At 42.3% G+C, this 21531-nt stretch overlaps 2 protein-coding genes across 3 annotated transcripts in view; one reads left to right on the forward strand and one right to left on the reverse strand.

The window, feature by feature from the left end:
* znf513a (zinc finger protein 513a) lies at window positions 1-7105 on the reverse strand. Its single transcript, XM_029002088.1, has 4 exons — window positions 5848-7105; window positions 5178-5312; window positions 2121-2816; window positions 1-1724 (listed from the first exon to the last, which is right to left on the reverse strand). The coding sequence occupies exons 1-4, from the start codon at window positions 5885-5887 to the stop codon at window positions 925-927; spliced, it is 1671 nt and encodes a 556-aa protein (XP_028857921.1). The 5' UTR covers window positions 5888-7105; the 3' UTR covers window positions 1-924.
* Window positions 7020-21531, forward strand: part of LOC114802932 (E3 ubiquitin-protein ligase RNF19A) — a 25824-nt gene continuing 11312 nt past the window's right edge. For both annotated transcript variants that reach the window (XM_029002086.1, XM_029002087.1), the window contains exons 1-5: window positions 7020-7214; window positions 10829-11222; window positions 12315-12751; window positions 13710-13912; window positions 14401-14548. In XM_029002086.1, the coding sequence (XP_028857919.1) occupies window positions 11064-11222; window positions 12315-12751; window positions 13710-13912; window positions 14401-14548 (947 nt within the window). In that variant the 5' untranslated portion in view covers window positions 7020-7214; window positions 10829-11063. The remainder of the gene's footprint in view (window positions 7215-10828; window positions 11223-12314; window positions 12752-13709; window positions 13913-14400; window positions 14549-21531) is intronic.

Below are 21531 nucleotides of genomic sequence, written 5' to 3' on the forward strand. Positions count from 1 at the left end.
GACATTCTGAAAGTCCATCTTTTTTTATTAATTGAATACTTAAGGCAATTATGAAACCACTGCATAATTACAAGAGGACACTCAAGGACCATAAACATTTTCAGACACTTAAAACTTTTATGGTTTCGTCATCTCTTGGTAATCCTGAAAAGTTGAACTGCATATTGTAATCATGGTCCATTTATTAGGGCTTCCCAGTATGAGAAACCTAATGGCACCGACAGAAAATTTCACATACTTCTCAGAAAGAAAAACATATAGATATATATTAAAATATGACTTTCTAATGGTAAAAGGCAGTAACATTTTTAAAAAATAAAAGCTATGATCAGTTTGTCAATTTCATGCTTGCTATCTGACTTCAAGTAAAACAAAGACTATGAGCTACTTCACATTCGGAAACACACAACATCCAAAATGCAGCCAAGTACAGAATTCAAGTCATGAAGTGAGATTCAGAATAGTCAGCATTTCGCCTGGCCATGAGAAGGGCTTGAAAGAAACGGCATTTTATTTGGCATTGCACACGATTCTAACTGAGCCAGCACTGATGAGCATTTTCCATTGAACTGGCTTCTCTATTGTTGGTGTCGAGCGGGAAGAGGCAGCTGGAGTCTGTGCTGTGGCAGTAGCGAGTGTGGCATGAATCCCAACCAACCTTGCGGTCCAACCTCATGCTCATTTATCCTTTGTGCACAATATAACATAGCAGCCAGTGGATTATTTCAACAAAACACACAGAAGAAAAGACTCTTTTGGACAGATTTGAAAAAGAAAGGGGGAAAAAAAAAAAAATACAGGATGGTGATGCTGGTTCTTTTATGACATCTTATAACATTTTACTGTACAAACTCAAAATGGTGCAGAGCCTTCTCTCAAGCCATCTAAAAACTTCCCTTTATTTACCCCCTGGTTCCACACTCACTAAATCTCCTCCTCCTCCTCATCCTCCCCCTCGTCCTCTCCATCGCGCAACTGCACCTTCACCCAGCCCTCTGTGCCCAGGCCATGCTTCTTCTGGTGCCGCTTGTAGTTGTCCCAGTGGCCTGTGGTGTAGCCACATTCCTGGCACTTGTGTGGCTTCTCGCCCGTGTGGCGCAGCATGTGGCGCTTGAGGTTCATGCTCTGGTTGCAGCTGTAGCTGCAGACGGCGCACTGGAAGGGCTTGGCGCCCGAGTGGACTCGCTGGTGCCGCTTGAGGTTGGCCAGGTTGCCGCAGGCGTAGTCGCAGAGGTGGCACTTGTACGGCTTCTCGCCGGTGTGGACGCGGTGGTGGCGCTTCAGGTTGTCGAAGTGGGCCGAGGCGTAGTCGCACTGTGGACACTTGTATGGCTTCTCGCCGCTGTGGGTTTTCATGTGGCGGGCCAGGTGGTTGGGGTAGTGCGTGAGGAACGGGCAGATGGCGCAGGTATAGACCTTGTCACGGTCGGGGCCGTGATTGCCGGGACTGCCCGACGTGTCCTTGGTCAGCATGTCTAGGGTACACTTGGCACAGATCTGTGCCGACGAGCCGTCCTCGTCCTCCAGGGCAACTCCGCAAAGTCGGCAGGTGAAGGGGAACAGGAGAGGCGGAAGTGCAGGTGCTTCGGAGCCACTGTGTCCCGACTGCAGAAGGCCACTGACCACCTGCTGCTGTCGTGGCTGTTCTGGCCTCAGGCCGTGGAAATCGGGCAGGTAAGCGCCGTCCCCAACTGCCAGAGAAAGGTTTGCTTCAGACCCCACGGCTAGAAAGAAAAAAAAAAAAAAAAAAGTTTCTACATCAGTTGTGTTCATGGTCATATCATGCAAGTAAAGACAATTTGAAACCTGTTTCGAGGTTCCTGATGGTCACTGACAACCAAAATCACCCCAACGGCTACATGTGCGTGATGCTTCGACTGTGAACAGATACGTAGCGTTCGCAATATCTACAGACACTGAGGAGGATGGCAAGAAGCAGGGATCTCACAGAACAATCTATTTTGTGGTCTTGATTGAAACTAATCATGTTTCTTGTGGTTTCAGGAGTCGGTCATGTTACTCCTCGGGTATTTATGTGTGACCGCGTTGTTTAAGAAACCTGCAGTGATGGAACGTGACCTCTGCCGATTGGTGTAGTGTGTGCGCGGTCTGAGCCTTACCTTCGTCTGAGGCGGACGCTACAGAAGGATCGCTGGCCTTCTGGCTGCCAGGTTTCCTCTGCAGGCTGGGGCCACTGCCGGTGTGAGCACCACTCTTACTAGGACTCGGCGTGGCGTGCAGACGCTGATGTCTCTTCAGGTTGCCCAGGGAACTGCAGGCAAATGCACAGTTCTGGCACTTGTACGGCTTCTCGCCGGTGTGGATGCGGACGTGGCGCTGAAGATTGACCAGTTGGGCCGAAGCATAGGAGCACAGGGGGCATCGGTAAGGTTTCTCGCCATTGTGTGTCTTCATGTGCCGCTTGACGTGGTTGGCGTAGCGAGAAGAGAAGCCACATAACGTGCACGAGTGGAGCTTCAGGGAGGCATCTTCACCCGCAGCATCCTGCCGCCGCCGCGCTTCCCCTTCGTCCCGCGAGCGAAACCCCCCCGGTGTGGGACCCTTGCCTACTTCGTGTGCTTTGCAGCACTGTAGGCAGAAGGGTCCAACCAGGTCCATGCCAGCCCCGAGGGGCTCATCCTGCAGCCTACCGCACCCCCTGCAGGAGAGATAGGTGGGAAACGGAGGCTCGGCAGAGGCGGCCTCCTCTCGCTCGCTCTCGGCAGCACGCTGCTCCTCGTTGTCGCTCTCCATGCTCAGTTGGCTGTAGGAATTCTCCTCATCAGCTAAGGGGTACCCAGACAGGCCAAAGTCAGCTACACAAAGGGAAAGAACAGAAAAGCATTAAAAAAAGGGAACATAAAATGAACAAAGATCTCAACGAACACCACATTTACTGGCACGACTACAATGTTCATCCTGTGAAAGGCTCAGTCCCCATACTCACATGGAAGGCTCTCGCCCTTCTCTCTAAAATCACAGAGGACCTACTGCACTGGCAGGTTGAATGGTTTGACAATGAAAGAAAAGAGTGACTGCTGCCTCTCCGACTCCCTCTCTCGCAGTGAGCAGGACCAATGAGCGACTCCAGCCTGGCCTGGTCTTTATATTGGGCTTTTCACAAACCCCTGGTGGATGATTACCCTGCCTAATGATAATGATGATGACTATAATGGCTCTGCTGCTGATGATGATGATGGTTGTGGTGATGATGATGGTGGTGGTGATGATGATGATGATGATGAATAAATGCCTTCCTGTAATGCCGTCCTTGATGATGATGACTGTCTTGATGACCCTTCTATAATAATGGTACCAAGATGCTTTTTCCCCTCATTTTAGTTCATCCACATTTCTCGGCATGACTATCCCTGGCAGAAAACATCTGCCACAGCAGTGAGCCTTCATCTTTGCAGCAGCACATGAAAAATAGTAACTTTAATACAGCAGACTGTATTAAAAATATATATATCCAGGTGTTCTTTATAAGCATCCCAATCATATACAGTCCAAACTATATGGCTGAGAAAGTAGAGCAGTGGTGGCCTAGCGGTTAAGGATACGGCCCCGTAATCAGAAGGTTGCCGGTTTGAATCCCAATCCGCCAAGGTGCAAAGCACCATCCCCACACACTGCTCCCCTGATGCCTGTCATGGCCTGTGATGGTTAAAAGCAGAGGACACATTTCACGGTGTTCTGTGTATTCACTTCACTTTAACTTTTTCCTCATTAAATTCTCTCTTATTTCCAGTTAATAAGTCAATGAGAAATTAAAGAAATGCAACTATACTATCAGTTTGCACACACCTACAAAACTGTTTTACATTATAGAACAAAACTGAAAACTATGTAAAAACAAACACATGTAAAGTTACAATAAATAAAAAGGCAAACAAGGCAAAGAGCAAAGGAACTTTTGCTGTTATGGCAGCATTTTGTACTCTTGGCTTCTCTTTAGCATCTTAAACAGTTTTGAAGGCTTATGCTGAACACTTTCTTATCATTCACTCATGTTAATGAGCCTCTAATCAAATGGCTTTTGTTGATGACAATTGTGAAGAACGCAGCCATGAAGGTAAAAAGAGGGAAAAAACAAATCCTTCAAAATGGCTCCATCTTAGTCTCCAGAACAATCACAATGTAGGTGCATCCAAACTTTTGACAGGTAGTGTATAGGATCCATTTTGTAGTTTTGTATTTTGTACTGCTGTCTTTAATCTTATGACAATAAAGCATCATCATGGCAATATGTCCATATGCTGCAGTCGCATCACAGGATGTGCAATACAATGTATTGCAAATGAAACCATGTGGTACAAAACTTCTCTTTTGATATCTGATTAAAATTTTCTATATTTTGCAAGAATGAGTTTTCAAAGAACTGGTTCAATGTGATTAACTAATCAAATGATATCAAATTTCTAAAAGCAATAAATGAATATACCTTAACTAGAGAGAGCAAGCGGTAACAGAATGATACAATAATGAACAAATATAACATGAATATTAGTTACAGGCATCCAGATGACCATTTGCCTTGATCAGAATACTGATGGTGACCTGAAGTAATATTTGGTATCGTTGCTGCTCGACCATCTCAGAAATGTGGCATTATTTTAAGTAGCACATTATCTAAGACAAAGGAACTTAATGACTGACCATCATTCAGGATTATTACATTTATGGGCATTACAACAATTTAACCATTAAAGTCAGTGTAAAGGAAAGATATTCCCTTTATTCCTAAAATTCAGACATACACAACTATGAAGTTATGCCAATATTTGTTACATTATGAATCAAAATTTGAGTCCAGGATTTTTGGACAGACATTCTATTCAGACCTCCCCTCTCTGTACATTTTAAACCTGGTTTGTTCTCTTACTAAAATTTTTTACATTTAACTGCACATATAATACACCGTCAAACAACCAGAAGATGATAAAATCAGACCAACTGTACCGTTCTACAGTTAAAAAATAATAGAAAAGTAGTCACATGTAATGCACCACAGCACCCAGTGAAATGTGGCCTCTGAATTGATCCTGAGAGAGCCATGACAGGCGCCCGGGGAGCAACCTTCCGATTACAGGTCTGTTTCCTTACACACTAGGCCACCCTCTGCCCCATGCATGCCTTGTATGTATTACAGACAATTGCAGTCCCACACAACTTACCTGAAAATTTATCCAGCCCTATACTTTTACTGCCATTGTCAGGATCAGCAAAGTCAAGATCTTGTTCCAGAAGAAAGTCTGTTTCAAATGTAAGATTCCTAGGAACTTCAACACCTACATCATCTTCAGAATCCACTGAAAGCACAAAAATGCACAGACTGATATAGAATAATAAAAAAAACACTGTGCTGTTCCAGTAGTACGCTGCTGCCATCTAATGGGAATAAAGTAAGTTTAGAATGCCATGGTCAGATGAGGACACATATTTATGTATACTTTGCCTCTTATTTTCGTCCACCTGTGATGTGCATTTCATTTTTTTTTTGCTCTCAAAAGTATGATCACCAAGTATACATTTCTATATTTAAATAAGTCCTGCAAATCCCTCCACAACTTTATTAAAAACAATCTAACATTTACTATAACAGTACAAATTGGATGTATATAAAACTACATAAAAGGGAAATTTGTCTTCCATGTGCAAAAATGAAATATGCATGACACAAAAAAATATATTATCACTTCAATATCTGGTCTTCTGGTTCCAGTCAAATGAGAAGCCTTAGGTTAATTACAGATAAATAAATACATGCATAATTAAAACTGTGACTATTTCAAATTCACACATGAGATACCCTATTTGACGCTATATCTTTGAAGAATAGCTTACACTTTACTGGTTGTGGATTCTGCTGTTTTCTTCTTGGCATCTTCCAGTCAGCCCTTCTTGTAATGCTAATCACTTCACGATGCTTCCCAAAACTATCAACTCATTCTTACAGAAAATAAACGGTGCTGTTCGCTGTTATAGCAAATGCATTAGCTGAGCTGGCGCTTACCATGTCATGCTACATGCGTCAAACATGTTTGTACCATTATCTTAAGGGTATCGACCTTTTCATCAGGCTACTTGCTACAACTAGGAAATGGAAACTCATCCCGGCATTGAACTGGCCACACAGCTTAACTATGAACGAATGCACGTCCGGTAAAGGGTGATCTGTCATGGATTATGAAAACTCACTCCATATAAACTGATATAAAGTTATTATTCGTGACTACACCTTCGAGTTCTTTAGGTAATATGTCATAGCTTTTACAACAACAGTGCTTAAAACTGATTACACGCGTATCGTCATGCACAAACAGGCTCATTAGAATTTATGCTGTATGTATGCTAAATTAGCATAGCAGAAGCCAAATAGCTAATGTCCACTGGTTACAGTGCTTCACCAAACAGCAGGCTATGCTATGCTAGCTATCCGGATGTCACAAATATAGCCCTAGTACATATTAAGGACATAGACTAGTTTGTTTCTATCCGCAAGTTCATGTGCTCTGAAAGGAATACTATACCTAGCTATCCGCCATTCCAATACACGCAGCGACCGCAAAGAAAGGCAATTAATGGTCTTTTTCATAACTTAATTGATTTCTAGATTGCTATTGTGTACATACGCTTCCGCTAGAAGGCGACATCCGGTTCATGAGCAGATATCCGGTTGATGGTACTTGTAGTTTTTTTTTAATCAGACAAATCAGGCCAACACAGAAAATCCATAGAAAAGATCAAGAGTAATACCGACTGCAGCTGAACGAAAATGGAAGCCATCTGAATAAAACTGTGGTGTAAATCTTGCATTTACACAATTATACTGAAGCTACAACAGCTAAATAGCATATTGTCCGTGCCCTGTGATATTTGAATGTGTAGTAGTATATGGATATACGGCGTCTCACGCCGTAATTTGAAACATTCATTATTAAACGACGGTTTCCTTCGCCTCGCTCTGCTGGCCCGCTCCTGCTGCCACGGTTCCCTTCCACATGCAGCGGGGGGAGGGTTCTCGGAGGTTACCGGGATCTCCTCGCCAACGTCATGCGGCTCTGCTCGGACCGTGGGATTCTGCGATAAGTGCTCGTCTTTCGGTGCTTTCGGGCTGAATAAATTCTACAGCATCGGTGGGAGGGGTCTGTCTCTTTCTGTGGGAGGAGCCAGCTGGCCATTCTGAGCATCGAGAAGCGCGCTGGCTGAAGGTAAGGTTGCGTTATTGTTACGTTGTAACATTGTAAAATAAATGCGAAACCATGTGGGAACAGGCATAGCTCTCACAGTGTTAGGAACTACAATTCATATTGAAACAGAGTATCGTTTTTAAGGCATCACACTAGGACAATAACCTTGCCACTCCCTGCAGTGTTATGATTCCCTGGTCAGACCCTTGGATTATTAAGGACGACCCGAAGCTTTTCAATCCCCAAAATTGAGAATAGCTGCATAAACCAAATTACAGTTCTTCTACTGGCCTGTCACCGTTTGCTGTTGCATGTTTTATACGTGTGTCAAATTGCGTGTCTCAAAATAAAGATAGCCTAACCTAGACTGTAGGCGCATGCAATGTGTCGTTGAACAGCGGAGGCGTGTCGTGAACGGCGACTCGCAGAAGCCATCAAAAGCCGCAATGCTGTTATACAGTCTGGACAGAGTTCAGTGTTGCCAGGTCAGCCATTTTCCCGCGAGATTGGACAGCGTTTGAACTGTGCCGGTACGGGTTACATAAATGAACTGTTTCCCATTAGTTACCAAAATTAAGATACATATATTAGATTAATTAACGTGGTGCCATTCCTTGATATTTTACGAACCTGACCACCAAATCATCGATAAAAAAAAAACACTTTTAACCACACTCCCGAACAGACCTGCTCTCTGTCATTCGAGTGGCATTATGCACACAGTCACAGTGCTGCTTATTTTGCGCAGAAGTGAAAACATTGACTTTAATGCCCCGCACAGGGTCCAGGGGTTCAATATTTTGTGTATTATTTTTCGGTTCGATTAGCGCTTATCTGGCAAGCTGGATAGGGTTATTTAATAGGGCAGCATATCTGCTGTGTCTCCTCCCTCTGTATGGCAGGTAGCCTACATGCTGCACGGCTGAAAGCTGACCTTGCATGGCAACAGCTTGTCCCTACTTTGCCTCTGGAAGGACTTTCTTATCTCTACTCATCTACTCCCATAATGATTTTGAAACATTTTCTCTGACATGAAGTTAGCATGCCATACTTCACAGAACTCACTTTTAAGTATCAAACCTTTGTCTAAATTTTATGTGTAAAAAGTAATTAGTGGTAACTTGTGAATAAATTACAGATAAGGTTAATGAAACACAAAGGAGTTTAAACCAGACTAAATAGTCATATCTATTTACATAATCAAACTAAACGTGGACAGTTTTGGATATGTGATTTAGAGTATATATAACGATAAAATTGTTATATAATAACGATAAAATTGTTATATAATAAAAACACAATTGAACAAAAAATTTTTTAGCTGAGGTGGTCAAAGAAATCACAATAACAGTACAGTGGGCCTGAAATTTGACTTTATGGTGTAATGGACAACAAGACTTAAAAGCACAATAATATAGTTAATATAATTAATATATTATATATTATTAATATATACTCTATTATAATAATATAATTATCAAAACTAATGTCTGACACAAGGAAATTCTTATTTATTTTAGTTATAGTAGTACTATAGCACTGATATGATCACCATTGGATTACATTTAATATTAAAGTTCTTGGTGAAATGCTTCTTTGATATGAATAAACATTACATTTACTCCCCATAGGAAAATATATTTTGGAAAACTGATGCTGCTTGTGAGTAGATATGATGATCTGAACAAAATCCTCACACAGTTATTATTCAATTTCTATCTAATTCGAGTTCCAATAAATATAGTCATTGTTACCCAAGGAGTCTGAAAATTGAAAACAAAAGAATTTAACATGCAGATGAGTTGGCCATGGCTTCACCACCATTTTCTGCAAAGTTTTGAATATGTTTCCTCTTGTTCTCTTATGCGGGGACACACACACACACACACACACACACACACACACACACTGGCGGTGCACATAATCACATAATGGAGGACCATTAGAGCATCAACTGATGCAAGGTCTGCTTTCAGCAGCACTGTCCATTCAGGGTCCTAAAGCCTTCAACCCCTGCAGGCATTGCACCCTCTGAAGACATTAAGAAAAGAGATCCAGGCAAGGAGGCAGATCCAGCAGCAACTATCCATCCAATTGCATCAGACAGACCAGATTATTCAACATACCATACATTCAGCTTTGCATCTAAACTTCTGGGAACTGTTCTTAGAGTTGAAGTTCTAATGTCTGGTCTCATTAAATATTTCCCAGCACAGGCTGAAACGGCTGTATGCATCCGGTTTGGATCAGTAGCTCCTTGAACCATTTAGCTCAACCTGCTCTGCTCTTGAGTAGAACTCATAAGATTTTCATCAACCTTTGGGTCACTCACCTGTTACCATTAACACTGTTTCAAAGATCTACCACTGCCAGCCGTGACTGAATAACAGACATTTGTCTAAGAACCAGGGCCCCTGCAGTATAGATGAAGCATGTTGATGTTATTATTCCTTTTTTGGAAATGATGCATGGATTTTAAGTGTGTGCTCTGATGCGAGATCAGATTTACATTCATCACAGCACTGGAGGGTGAATCACACACTGTCCAAGCATGACAGCACTTTTCCCAGATCCTCACATTTGTTGACTTGTAAAAGAGCTTTTCTGTACTTTTTTTGTATGTGAGTGGGACAGCTGAGTGTTTCGGTATATGTGTGATTCTCTATAAATAACCCACAACACTACTCAGTCCCTAGGGATTGGTTGCTTCACAATCTAGGAGATTCCTGTCTGTATGTGAGTGGAAAACTGGGACGAGTGTGTGAGCTCTGGGAGGGTGTGTGAATGGGGTGGTAAATGAGGAGCAGAAGGACCCTGCTATTTTTTTCCAGCCCCAGGGAAAGATCCTGGATTTCCACCCATCTAACCATAGCAAATAAACCACACACTGCTTATTTTACAAATTTTATTCACATTATTTAGGTACAAAGGCAAAAACTAATGTCTTTTTTTTTCCAACAAAGTGGGGGTGCTGCCTGGTTTTGAACACAATTTATTTCCAGAAATTGGTGTAAATGTTGCAGTGAAGCTTTGTATCTGCTGTGATACAGGCAAGGGGTGATTATTTTACCCCATTCAAACTAAATCTAGATTTATGATCTAGAATGTTGTTAGATTTGTTTTAAGTATTTGCAAACTTTTCTTGTAATAATGTTTAGATTTTAAGAGTATTCAGTTATTCCTGTTTAAAGTTCAGGACACGTTTTCTATTTTCATCCCAGACATTGAAATATGCATTAGAGCATGCAAACCACACACACACGGTACTGTTCGAGCCCACAATCACCATGTGGTTCTGTTTGAATTTCACATCATAAATTTCACAATCATACTGATTGTGTTATGGATGAGGTGGGAACAAGTAATAATGAAAATATCTTTTCATGCACTTACAATCAAGTGAGCCTCAGTGCCTCCACTGGAGGTGTGTGAAAATGAAATTAAAGTGATTGTCATTGTGAAACAATGTAAAACGATGCACACAATGAAATGTGTCCTCTGCATTTAACCCATCACCCTTGATGAGCAGTGGGCAGCCATGAAAGGTGCCCGGGGAGCAGTGTGTCAATCAAATATTGTAACAACAATGTTCTTAAGGTTGATAGGGGTTCTCTGCTGTTTTGCTACATTTTCAGGATGATGGGGAGGGACAACACCACATTGCACCAGATAGAATTTATCTGAAGAAGACAGAGATATCTGCTTGTCCACCATGTCCTTTAGCAGAGCCTGCCTTTCTCATCGTAGCCGCCCTCCCTGCACAGAACAGGTTTCTTTCTCCATCCCAGGCATCAAACTGTGAGGGTGAAGAAATACAGGCCCATCAGGACCTGCTCATGTGTGTTTGGCTGGATCACCCAGCTCTAAACCATGAAGAGGCCAAAGCAGCAATCTCAGCCCCTAAGCTTCCTCAGCTTCTTTAGCCGCAAGCCCAAATCGGACCCACGTATCGAGAGAATCTCTGGAGCCGTCAGCCGCGAGGAGGTGACCATCACGCTAACACCAAATGAGGCGGAGAACAAAGAGCAGGTAATTCACATTCATGTAATGAAGGCTATTATTCTGGGTCAGTGAGGACTTTTGAGAAGGTCAGTTAACATCCTGTAGAAACAACAACTGGGAAGATTATCAAAGTATTAGATGGATCATTTTCAGATCCATGCAGTGTATTACACAACTAAATTATTTCTGTGGTCACCCCAGAAGTGATCACATTTAAAAAAAAAAAAAAAAAAAACACAGAATTTGGGATGCTGTGTAAATTGTAAAACAGAATGCAAATTTTATAATTAATATCTTATTCATTTTAGAACAGACAATCAGGGCGCTATGAGGGCTCCTTCGCTAGTGAAACGTCAAAGGTATCATCAGGATTTACGTAAATGAATTGATAAATAACATTTTATGAATTTGATGTTTATGTATGTGATTTATTGCCTGGCTTGGCTTTTATAAAACAGAATATTGCTTGTGTGAGAGCCATCAGAAGGAAAGTTGGGCAGAGATTCACAAATTTGGAAGCCTACAATAATAATCTTCCTCAGTCTACAATTGCAAAGACTTTTGACAGATTCTGAGAACCTGGAGAAATCATGGCCAGAATCACTATTGGATGTTGTTAAAGAATATGTAAAATCATGCAAAGAAAAAACATGATCCAGAAAAGCCAGGGCAAAGCTCCTCATTAGGGCAGTTGATTCAGTGCTACTCACAGCAGCTCCACTGGCAGGAAAATGGTCAACATGGATGGGGAGCGAGGAGCCAGATCGTAGATGTTATGTTCTAAGTGGGTCTTTGTGGTAAGATTCGAAAGCTGCATGAAAACACACACTGTGCAGCATTTTTGCTGTCTCTCTCTCTCTCTATGACAGAGTGATAATTAAGGAGGCTGGTCCGGGTTTGTGGTTTAGTTCAGCGGTTTACATCTGGGATTGAACTGGCTGTAAAGTGTTGAACTGTCAAGAATTAGAAGAGTCAATGCAATAACAATATTTATTTTGCTTCTGTACTGCAACATATAATAGTTGCACAAAAAATAATTCTCAGGAACCAGCTGACTGGATTAATGTTCTTGCATTTATTCAATAAATAGGTAGTCTGCAGCAATTTTTTTTCCCTTAGGAAAGGATCACATTTGGAGATGGAGTTGGTGATGGTGGAGAGAAGGCTGGAGGAAACGAGTGCAGGGAGGAACCGGGCGAGTGCGCCAGCGGCTCGACGGGCATCCTCTCGCTGGCCTCGTGCAGCCAGGAGCAGCTGCTGGAGCATCTGGAGGAGTGTCCACTGTGCCTACTGAGCCAGCCACGCGGCCACTTCCCACACCTCACCTCCTGCCCGCACCGGGCCTGTGGCGACTGCCTGCGCCAGTACCTGCGCATCGAGATCTCCGAAAGCCGCGTGGGCATCGCTTGCCCACAGTGCCCCGAGGCCCTGGCCCCGCCCGATGTCCGTGCCATCCTGGACGATGCATCCCTGCTGGAGCGCTTTGAGGAATACCAGCTACGCCGCTTCCTTGCAGCTGATCCCGACACACGCTGGTGTCCTGCGCCTGACTGCAGGTGAAATGCCGGTCTACTCATGCAGAATCTGAACCAGAATGATCATTTCTTATGGATGTGTTGTATGGTTAATCAATAGTAAGAATATTATGATAGCGCCTTTCAAAGAACCCAAGAACCCCAGTTCAAGGCCCCAAGGCCCCAAGAATAATTGTGAAGGGCAATTGTGTGGAGTCCAGTAGGAGGTTTACGGAAGCCATTGAATGTGCTGTGGGGTGATGTGCTGCCAAGGCTATAAATGAGAAAAGAGGACAGATATTGAGACAGATATACAAAGGTAATGTGGTCCAATGACTGTAATGTCCAGTGATGATCCATAACATGAATATATCATGGACATACTTATTTTAATTTAATTAAATAGTTGTATTTGTATTTGCATGAACTTTATTATGACAAAATTATAACTTACTATATCAAAAAGAATATATATATATATATATATATATTGACATAGTACAATTAAATAATACATCAGTTCTGGATATATAAGCTTAGTCATAACCTAATAATAATTGTATCATGTTTTTTTGTACAATGTAAATAAAACTGGATCAGGCCACTGATGCCAGGGGGACATGAGCCAGGGGGTAATGACTGTCACCCCCTGTCAGCATGGAAGGATTTGGAAGGTCCTGCAGTAACAGCTTTGTTGAGAGAGGCACAGATTTGTGTGGGAAGCTATGTCTGACCCATGAAACATAATTGTCAATTATCAAATTGAAAAATTGACGAAGAATTTTTTTTACCACTACTTTAATTAAGTATTCCTATAAATCTGTATGTTGACAAATCAGATTGACAAAACACAAAAAAGATAGATGGTTACCACTGTTGCTCTGTAATTAAACATCATAAATGTAACATTTTTAAAAAGTATTTTTCCAGTGCATCCATGCAGAGTATGTTTTTTTAAGGAAGACATTTTTGTGTGTGTGTGTTTGTTTTATTGCCACAGCTATGCCGTAATTGCCTATGGCTGTGCCGAGTGCCCTAAGCTGAGCTGTGGTCGAGAGGGCTGCGATACAGAGTTCTGTTACCACTGCCGCCAGCTCTGGCACCCCGACCAGACTTGTGACCAGGCTCGACGCCAACGTGCCCGCTACACCTCTGGTGTAGATGCTTCCGCGCTTTATGTTTTTAATGAAGACTCTGGAGGAGGTACGCTACCATCTTCATAATTGCATCCTAAAATATAGTTATAAATCAGCCACCTACCTGGTACAAGTCATTAAATCTAAATTTATGCCATTTGCTCAGTCACCATGGGTAACATTTAATTAGTGCCAGACATTTGACTTTCAGTCAAAATTGGTTTGCAAATTACTGTTCTGTAATGGACATAGTGCATAGGGAGTTTTCACTATCTGTGTCATGTTAGTGTATTGGAGAGGAGGACCTGGATACCGACCCAGCTCTTTTTGTTGGGGAACCCCATCTTGTCAATACCAGGTGCAGCACAAGGCTATGTCTCCACCCTGTTTTATTTACTTGTAGTTCCACTTGCTCTGTAGCTGTAAATGTCATCTATGAAGATAATAATTGATTTGATTTTTGATCATTTGTGAACATCTCCCCACTTAAGTGTAAGTACTTTTAGATCTCCCTTTACTTCAAGTAGCCCTAGCCTGAAATCATGGCCATTTCAGATTCTGAAGAGATTAAGGCTTGCCCCCGATGCGGAGCCTACATCATGAAAACTAATGATGGGAGCTGCAACCGGATGAACTGCACAGTGTGTGCCTGCCAGTTCTGCTGGCTCTGCATGCAGGAGATCACCGACGTCCACTACCTCAGGTATGTCTCTTTCAGACACCATGGAGGCAACACATCGGGTTTGGTAAATATTAAGATGTAAATCTAGCTTTGAAGAAGCAAGGCCTCTCTAGCTACGTTGAGGGAAGGGTCACTACATCTAGCTGCCTGGTTATATTGTCCTAGGATCAAGTTAATGTACAATACAAAGAATACATTTGGGCCAGTGGTGGCCTATTGGGGGCATTGTTTCACAATGTATCACAATGACCATCACTTCACTATAAAATTGATGTATGTTCTGTACATACACACGTGGACAAAATTGTTGGTACCCTTCAGTCAATGAAAGAAAAACTCACAATGGTCACAGAAATAACTTTAATCTGACAAAAGTAATAATAAATAAAAATTCTATGAAATTTAACCAATGAAAGTCAGACAAAGTCAGACAAAAAAATAAACTCATGAAACAGGCCTGGACAAAAATGATGGTACCCCTAACTTAATATTTTGTTGCACAACCTTTTGAGGCAATCACTGCAATCAAATGATTCCTGTAACAGTCAATGAGACTTCTGCACTTCTCAGCAGGTATTTTGGCCCACTCCTCATGAGCAAACTGCTCCAGTTGTCTCAGGTTTGAAGGGTGCCTTTTACAGACGCCATGTTTCAGCTCTTTCCAAAGATGCTCAATAGGATTGAGGTCAGGGCTCATAGAAGACCACTTTAGAAGAGTCCAATGTTTTCCTCTTAGCCATTCTTGGGTGTTTTTAGCTGTGTGTTTTGGGTCATTGTCCTGTTGCAAGACCCATAACCTGCGACTGAGACCAAGCTTTCTGACACTGGCCAGCACATTTCTCTCTAGAATCCCTTGATAGTCTTGAGATTTCATTGTACCCTGCACAGATTCAAGACACCCTGTGCCAGATGCAGCAAAGCAGCCCCAGAACATAACAGAATCTCCTCCATGTTTCTTGATATGTTTCATTTTTCCGTCTGTGAGCATAGAGCTGATGTGCCTTGGCAAAAAGTTCAATTTTTGTCTCATCTGTCCATAGGATATTTTTGTGGCTTGTCCACATGTAGTTTGGCAAATTCCAGTCTGGCTTTTTTATGATTTGTTTTCAACAATGGTGTCCTCCTTGGTCGTTTGCCATGAAGTCCACTTTGGCTCAAACAACGACGGATGGTGAGATCTGACACTGATGTTCCTTGAGCTTGAAGTTCACCTTGGATCTCTTTAGAAGTTTTTCTGGGCTCTTTTGTTACCATTCGTATTATCCGTCTCTTTGATTTGTCATCAATTTTCCTCCTGCGGCCACGTCAAGGGAGGTTGGCTACAGTCCCATGGATCTTAAATTTCTGAATAATATGTGCAACTGTAGTCACAGGAACATCAAGCTGCTTTGAGATGGTCTTTTAGCCTTTACCTTTGACATGCTTGTCTATAATTTTCTTTCTAATCTCCTGAGACAACTCTTTCCTTCCTGGTCCATGTTGAGTGTGGTACACACCATGTCATCAAACAACACAGTGACTACCTGGAGCCCTATATATAGGTCCACTGACTGATTACAAGATTGTAGACACCTGTGATGGACACACCTTGGATTAACATGTCCCTTTGGTCACATTATTTTCCAGTCTTTTCTAGGGGTACCATCATTTTTGTCCAGGCATGTTTCGTGAGTTTATTTATTTTTTTATAATTCTGTTGAAGAATGGTTGAAAAGCAATGTCTGACTTTTATTAGTTAAATTTCATACATTTTTTTATTTATTATTACTTTTGTCAGATTCAAGTTATTTTTGTGACCATTTTGAGTTTTTCTTTCATTGACTGAAGGGTACCAACAATTTTGTCCACGTGTGTATGTCAACATATTAATTAGTCAAAATATCACCCCAATCAGTAGACAGTTTATTTCTCCCATATTATGCACACCCATTAAGTGGGAAAAAATTCATCCCACATTTGTCTGATTAAACAGTAAACGTAGTCTTTTAGTAATCATGATCCCCCAGTCAGGAATCTGTACATTACATTAAGGTACTGTTTATGAATATGACACGCTTACTTTCCGCGCAGGACTTGCTGCTCTGTAATTTTTCGATTATATTCTGGTTATTGTAGGAAGACAGTCGATCTGTAATGGTTCCTTCTAGGCTGCCCATTGTACTGCTGTCTTTCAACTCCTGAGCAATAATTGTGTTTAAGTTGAAGTCAACATTGATTTTTCTATTCCTGGACTCTGGCCAGGGGCTGACTTTGATCAATGAATGAAGTGCTCTCTCTTGATATTGCCAGTATTTATGTAACCCAACCTGCTGATTTGCAAGAAGCAGATTATCTTGATATACGGAACCTCCTGCTGCATTGACTTCTTGTCAGATGGAAAGTGCTTCAGTGTGAGCTGTGTTGGGTGGGTGAGAGTCTCATTAAAAGTTACCAAGGTGCCTCTTTACTACGCAGAGTACAATGGACTGGAGCCAAGATTCTAATGTTGAATTGATATATATGATACTGATGCATCTGTACATTAACAGTGTATTTTGTAATCTGTAGATTGTATGTGCATATATAAAGGGGAAATAGTTGTAATATTGATTCTTGTTGGTACTGACTATACATGTAACCCTCCCAGTAAACTGACTTTTTTATGACAAGAATTCCCAGGACCTGATACCAGAGTCACCTACATAACCTACTATTCTAATGGGAAGTTACAAAACCACATTTAATTTTGTCTAGGGTTATGATCTCACACAAGGTGCTTGAGGCTCAGGCTAGCCTGTTGGAATGGCCATAACTGTATGTAATTTACCTCCCTTGCACTGATTTATAATCTAATTCAACCCTCATGTATTAGTATTTCTCATGTCACACTCCCAAATAAAGTAATTCAGATGTGAAAATCGGAGCACAATGCAAATAAAAATCACAGGTACAATGGTAACTGTATGCAACCAACTGAACAATTATTTTCAATCCCGCAATTATCCCCAGGGGAGAAAACTAACTCACACCACATAACAGTTCAAACTATTTAATAAAAGGAAAATAAAATAAAATACATGGGTTCAAATGTTCCACTGTCTAGCAACCGTTCTATTGTTGGCACACTTGTTGGAGCTCAAAATGGTGGACAGTACACATGTTGTGTCTATCACAAATTCCTCCAATACTGTACCCATGAACTGCTGCTCTTCTGCCATCAGCAAAAGATTCCTTCCATCGCTGCAATACTTACGAATAAGAAGTCCCTGTCCCAGCATTGTCCAAGTCGCAGCATTGTCCCAGGCCCCAGCAACCCTGTGCAGCTTATCTCCGCACCGTCCAACCGGGCCTCTGCCACACATAACATGAGTTATGATTAATCCTTACAGAATGAGTTAGAATGTTACAGAGGTAGGCCTCCCTGGTGAGTCATGGGTGAGTCTTTCAAGGGCCTTTCTAACCCGTTGTGGTCGTGCAATTCCTTCTTCTTGCTTGATCATCGTTACTGTTCCAGGAGTTGTATTATCTGGTGTTACTGCTGAATGATTGTTTCTTTTGTCTACTATCACTCCACCCTCTGGTTCTTGCTGACCATTTTCTGATCCTTCTAGTCCCTGACTTTACGATAAAATGGAGCTTTGACTGTAGTCAGGTTGTGGGTTGGGATCAAAGGTCACTTGAGGCCAATTTATCCCCAGATCAAGGCCAAATGGCTCTTTTTTTCACTAGTATCCACGTATGTCTTAGGTTGTGAATATTTGTATATTTTGCATATCATCATCTTCAAAATCAGATCTTTTGTCATCACTGTTAGCTGAACTCTCTTCCATGATCTCAGGAACTGGGTTCTTCTTAGCCTTAAGCCTTTTATTGTTCCTCTTCTTGAGTGCAGAAACCTTTGTTTTCTCAGCCAACAGCCTTACCTCCTGTCCAATTGGCAATATCAAGTTGCAATGGAGAACCTTCTTAGGATCCTCTCCAATTTCTGGCTTCAACACAGGCAAACCTGCCATTTCACTTTCAATAATATTGGAACTCGAACTCCAGCAATCTGCAAGTTTCTGTCTCTGATCATGCTGCTTGTTGGCCTCATTCCTTTTTCCAGAAATACTGTTGGCTAGGCTGCCTGAAGTTCTTGTTTCATGTGTGCATCATACTTCAAGTAAGATTTAGGTGATGAGTCACCCGCCATAAGACCACAGCACACATCGACTGGCAACTTAGCCTCACGTTTAAACAATAGGCATGGACGAAGAAACTGATATGTTGGCTCCATTTGGCCTTCTCTTCAGAGCTCAGTGTTCCCAGCATGTTAAGCAGTGCCCTATAGAACAGCTCAGGGTGAGGATCCCCTTGAAGGTGAAGTACTTTTCCCACACACCTTTGCAACCATGGATGGCTTCTGGTCTTAAGTGGGAAGAGCTTGTGCATAGCGTGTGTAATGATCTGTAACAACCAGTACATTGCAAACATTCTTGGAATTGGACTCAAGGGACAGGAAGTCTATGCAGACAAGATCCTCACTGGTAAAGTGTTTCAGCTCAGTGGCTTTTGTTTTTTTAACTTTAATTAATCCCGAAGAAAATTGCTTCTCTGCTTTTAACCCATCACCCTTGGTGAGCAGTGGGCAGCCATGACAGGCGCCCGGAGAACAGTGTATGGGGATCAGAATTTGAACCGGCAACCTTCTGATTATGGGGCCGCTTCTTTAACTGCTAGGCCACCACTGCCAGATACTATCATACGAGTCCAATAAAACCATTCTCGTACAAGTGCATATCTTGTCGAACCCTAAATGGCTAGAATGATCCTGCAGTGAGTGGAGCACATCCCCTCTAAACTTCTGTGGGAGCAACAGTTGCTGTTGTCTGTTTTTCAGGTGGCTTTGAGACTCTGTAGAGAATAAAATCTTTTAACATCAACCTCTTCACCTCTTTCAGCAACTGTGAGATGTCTTTGTGCTTGTTACAATCAACAGAACTCACATCACCTTCTGTAACAGCTTTCAGTACTTTACCAATGCAGGGGTCTGCATACTGTGATTTTGCAATCTTGGCTGGACTTAGATGGGTGCACACTGTTGACACATTGCAGTAGGCCTTTGGTATATCCTGCTCAGATGCCCTGATCATTGATTTTAGCTGACTGGAAGTGTTTAAGGCATCCAACATGAGCTGCCTAACAACGCTTTGACACTAACACAGGGAATCGTCTCTGAATTGGACACTCTGCTCAGTATCACTAGGTTCATTTGTCACATGAGAACGACCTGACAGGGCATCGGCATCTATGTTCTTGCACCCAGGCCTGTATGTCAAAGTGAAATCATACGTTGACAATACAGCCAGCCAGCGATGTCCAACAGCATCCAGTTTAGCAGTAGTCAGGGTTAGCACTTCAAACCTTCCTCCGTTGAGGTAATCATGCAGCCTCTCAGTTACAGCCTACTTCAGCCCCAAAAGCTTATGTGTGGGGTAATTTATTTAGAATTGGAAAGGCTTCTGCTGACAAAAGCAACTGGTCGTAAGCCATTCTCCTGGCTTGTACCGCAACCAACCTTCTTTGCTGATGTCAGCTTGTAGGGTCTAGGGTAATTGGGGCAGTGGTGGCCTAGTGGTTAAGGAGGCGGCCCCGTAATCAGAAGGTTGCTGGTTCGAATCCCGATCTGCCAAGTTACCACTGAGGTGCCACTGAGCAAAGCACCGTCCCCACACACTGCTCCCCGGGCGCCTGTCATGGCTGCCCACTGCTCACTCAGGATGATGGGTTAAATGCAGAGGACAAATTTCACTGTGTGCACTGTGTGCTGTGTATCACGTGTGACAGTCACTTCACTTTCTCTTCTCTTCTTTCACTTTCTTTCTCTCTCTTAATTGTGGGTTCGCAAAAGCCTAAACTGGTGCTTTAGTAAGACATTGTTTTAACAACTCTAAAGCTTTTCATTCACACTTTTCATTCAACCGATGACCAAATGGCACAAAGGGATGGAATTTCACCTTTAAATCATTATCATCCTTGTCTTTCTGATTCTCTTTTCCTTGTCTGAGTTTCTTAACAGCCTTCTGAGTGGTTTCACAGCCCTTCAGCAGCTGGTTAAGAGGGGAGCAGATCTTAGAGTAATCTTTCACAAATTGGCGATAGAAACCACTGCAGCCTAGGAAAGAGCGAAGAGCAGAAATGTTGCTTGGACGTGGCCATGACTTTACAGCCTCTACTTTGGAAGAGTTTGTGACAATGCCATCCCTGGAGACAATGTGTCCCAAGTAGTTTACAGAGGTGCAACAGGACTTACATTTGTCCAAATACAGTCTCAGGCCTTCCTCTTTGATCCTGTCCAAGACTTTAAAGAGATCTTTGTTACGCTCCTCAAGTGTCCTTCCAAAAACAATGACATCATCTAAATAAACAAGAACCTCCAGAAGGTTCATGTCACCAACCATATGCTCCATTGCATGCTGGAAAGTGGCAGGTGCACAAGATACTCCCGGGGGCATCCTTTTGAACTGGTCAAAACCAACTGGACAAATGAATGCAGTCTGTTTATCAGATAAGGCTAAAGGTATCTGGTAATAGCCACTTCTCAGATCCAGCACACTGAACCATTGGCTACCATTTAGACAGGTAAGTGCATCTTCAATGCATGGTACAGTATACTGGTCTGGAACATTTCTGACGCACCACCATGGGCGAAGCATAAGGACGTCTTGACTTAGAGATGATACCCGCTTTAATTAGACCACTTAGATGTTTCCCCACATCTGCCACATTTCCTCTCTGAAATGTTTATTATCAGTCACTCGGATTGAGTGTTCTGTGGTTTTCGACATCAAACTCACTCCTAGAGAAAATTTCCTTTCTCTCCAGCATCCGCTTGCACAGCTGTTCTCTCCACTCTTAAGTTATTGGAGAATCACTGAAGTTAAATTAATCAACAGTCATCTCTCCAAAGCTGCAATTATTTGTAATCATCTCCCACAACATCCACAGGACAAAGGTGTGCTATGTACATACCAGGTTTCAGGGAC

This window comes from Denticeps clupeoides, chromosome 14 (genome assembly GCF_900700375.1).
Source record: "Denticeps clupeoides chromosome 14, fDenClu1.1, whole genome shotgun sequence".
In the NCBI taxonomy this organism is placed as follows: Eukaryota; Metazoa; Chordata; class Actinopteri; order Clupeiformes; family Denticipitidae; genus Denticeps; species Denticeps clupeoides.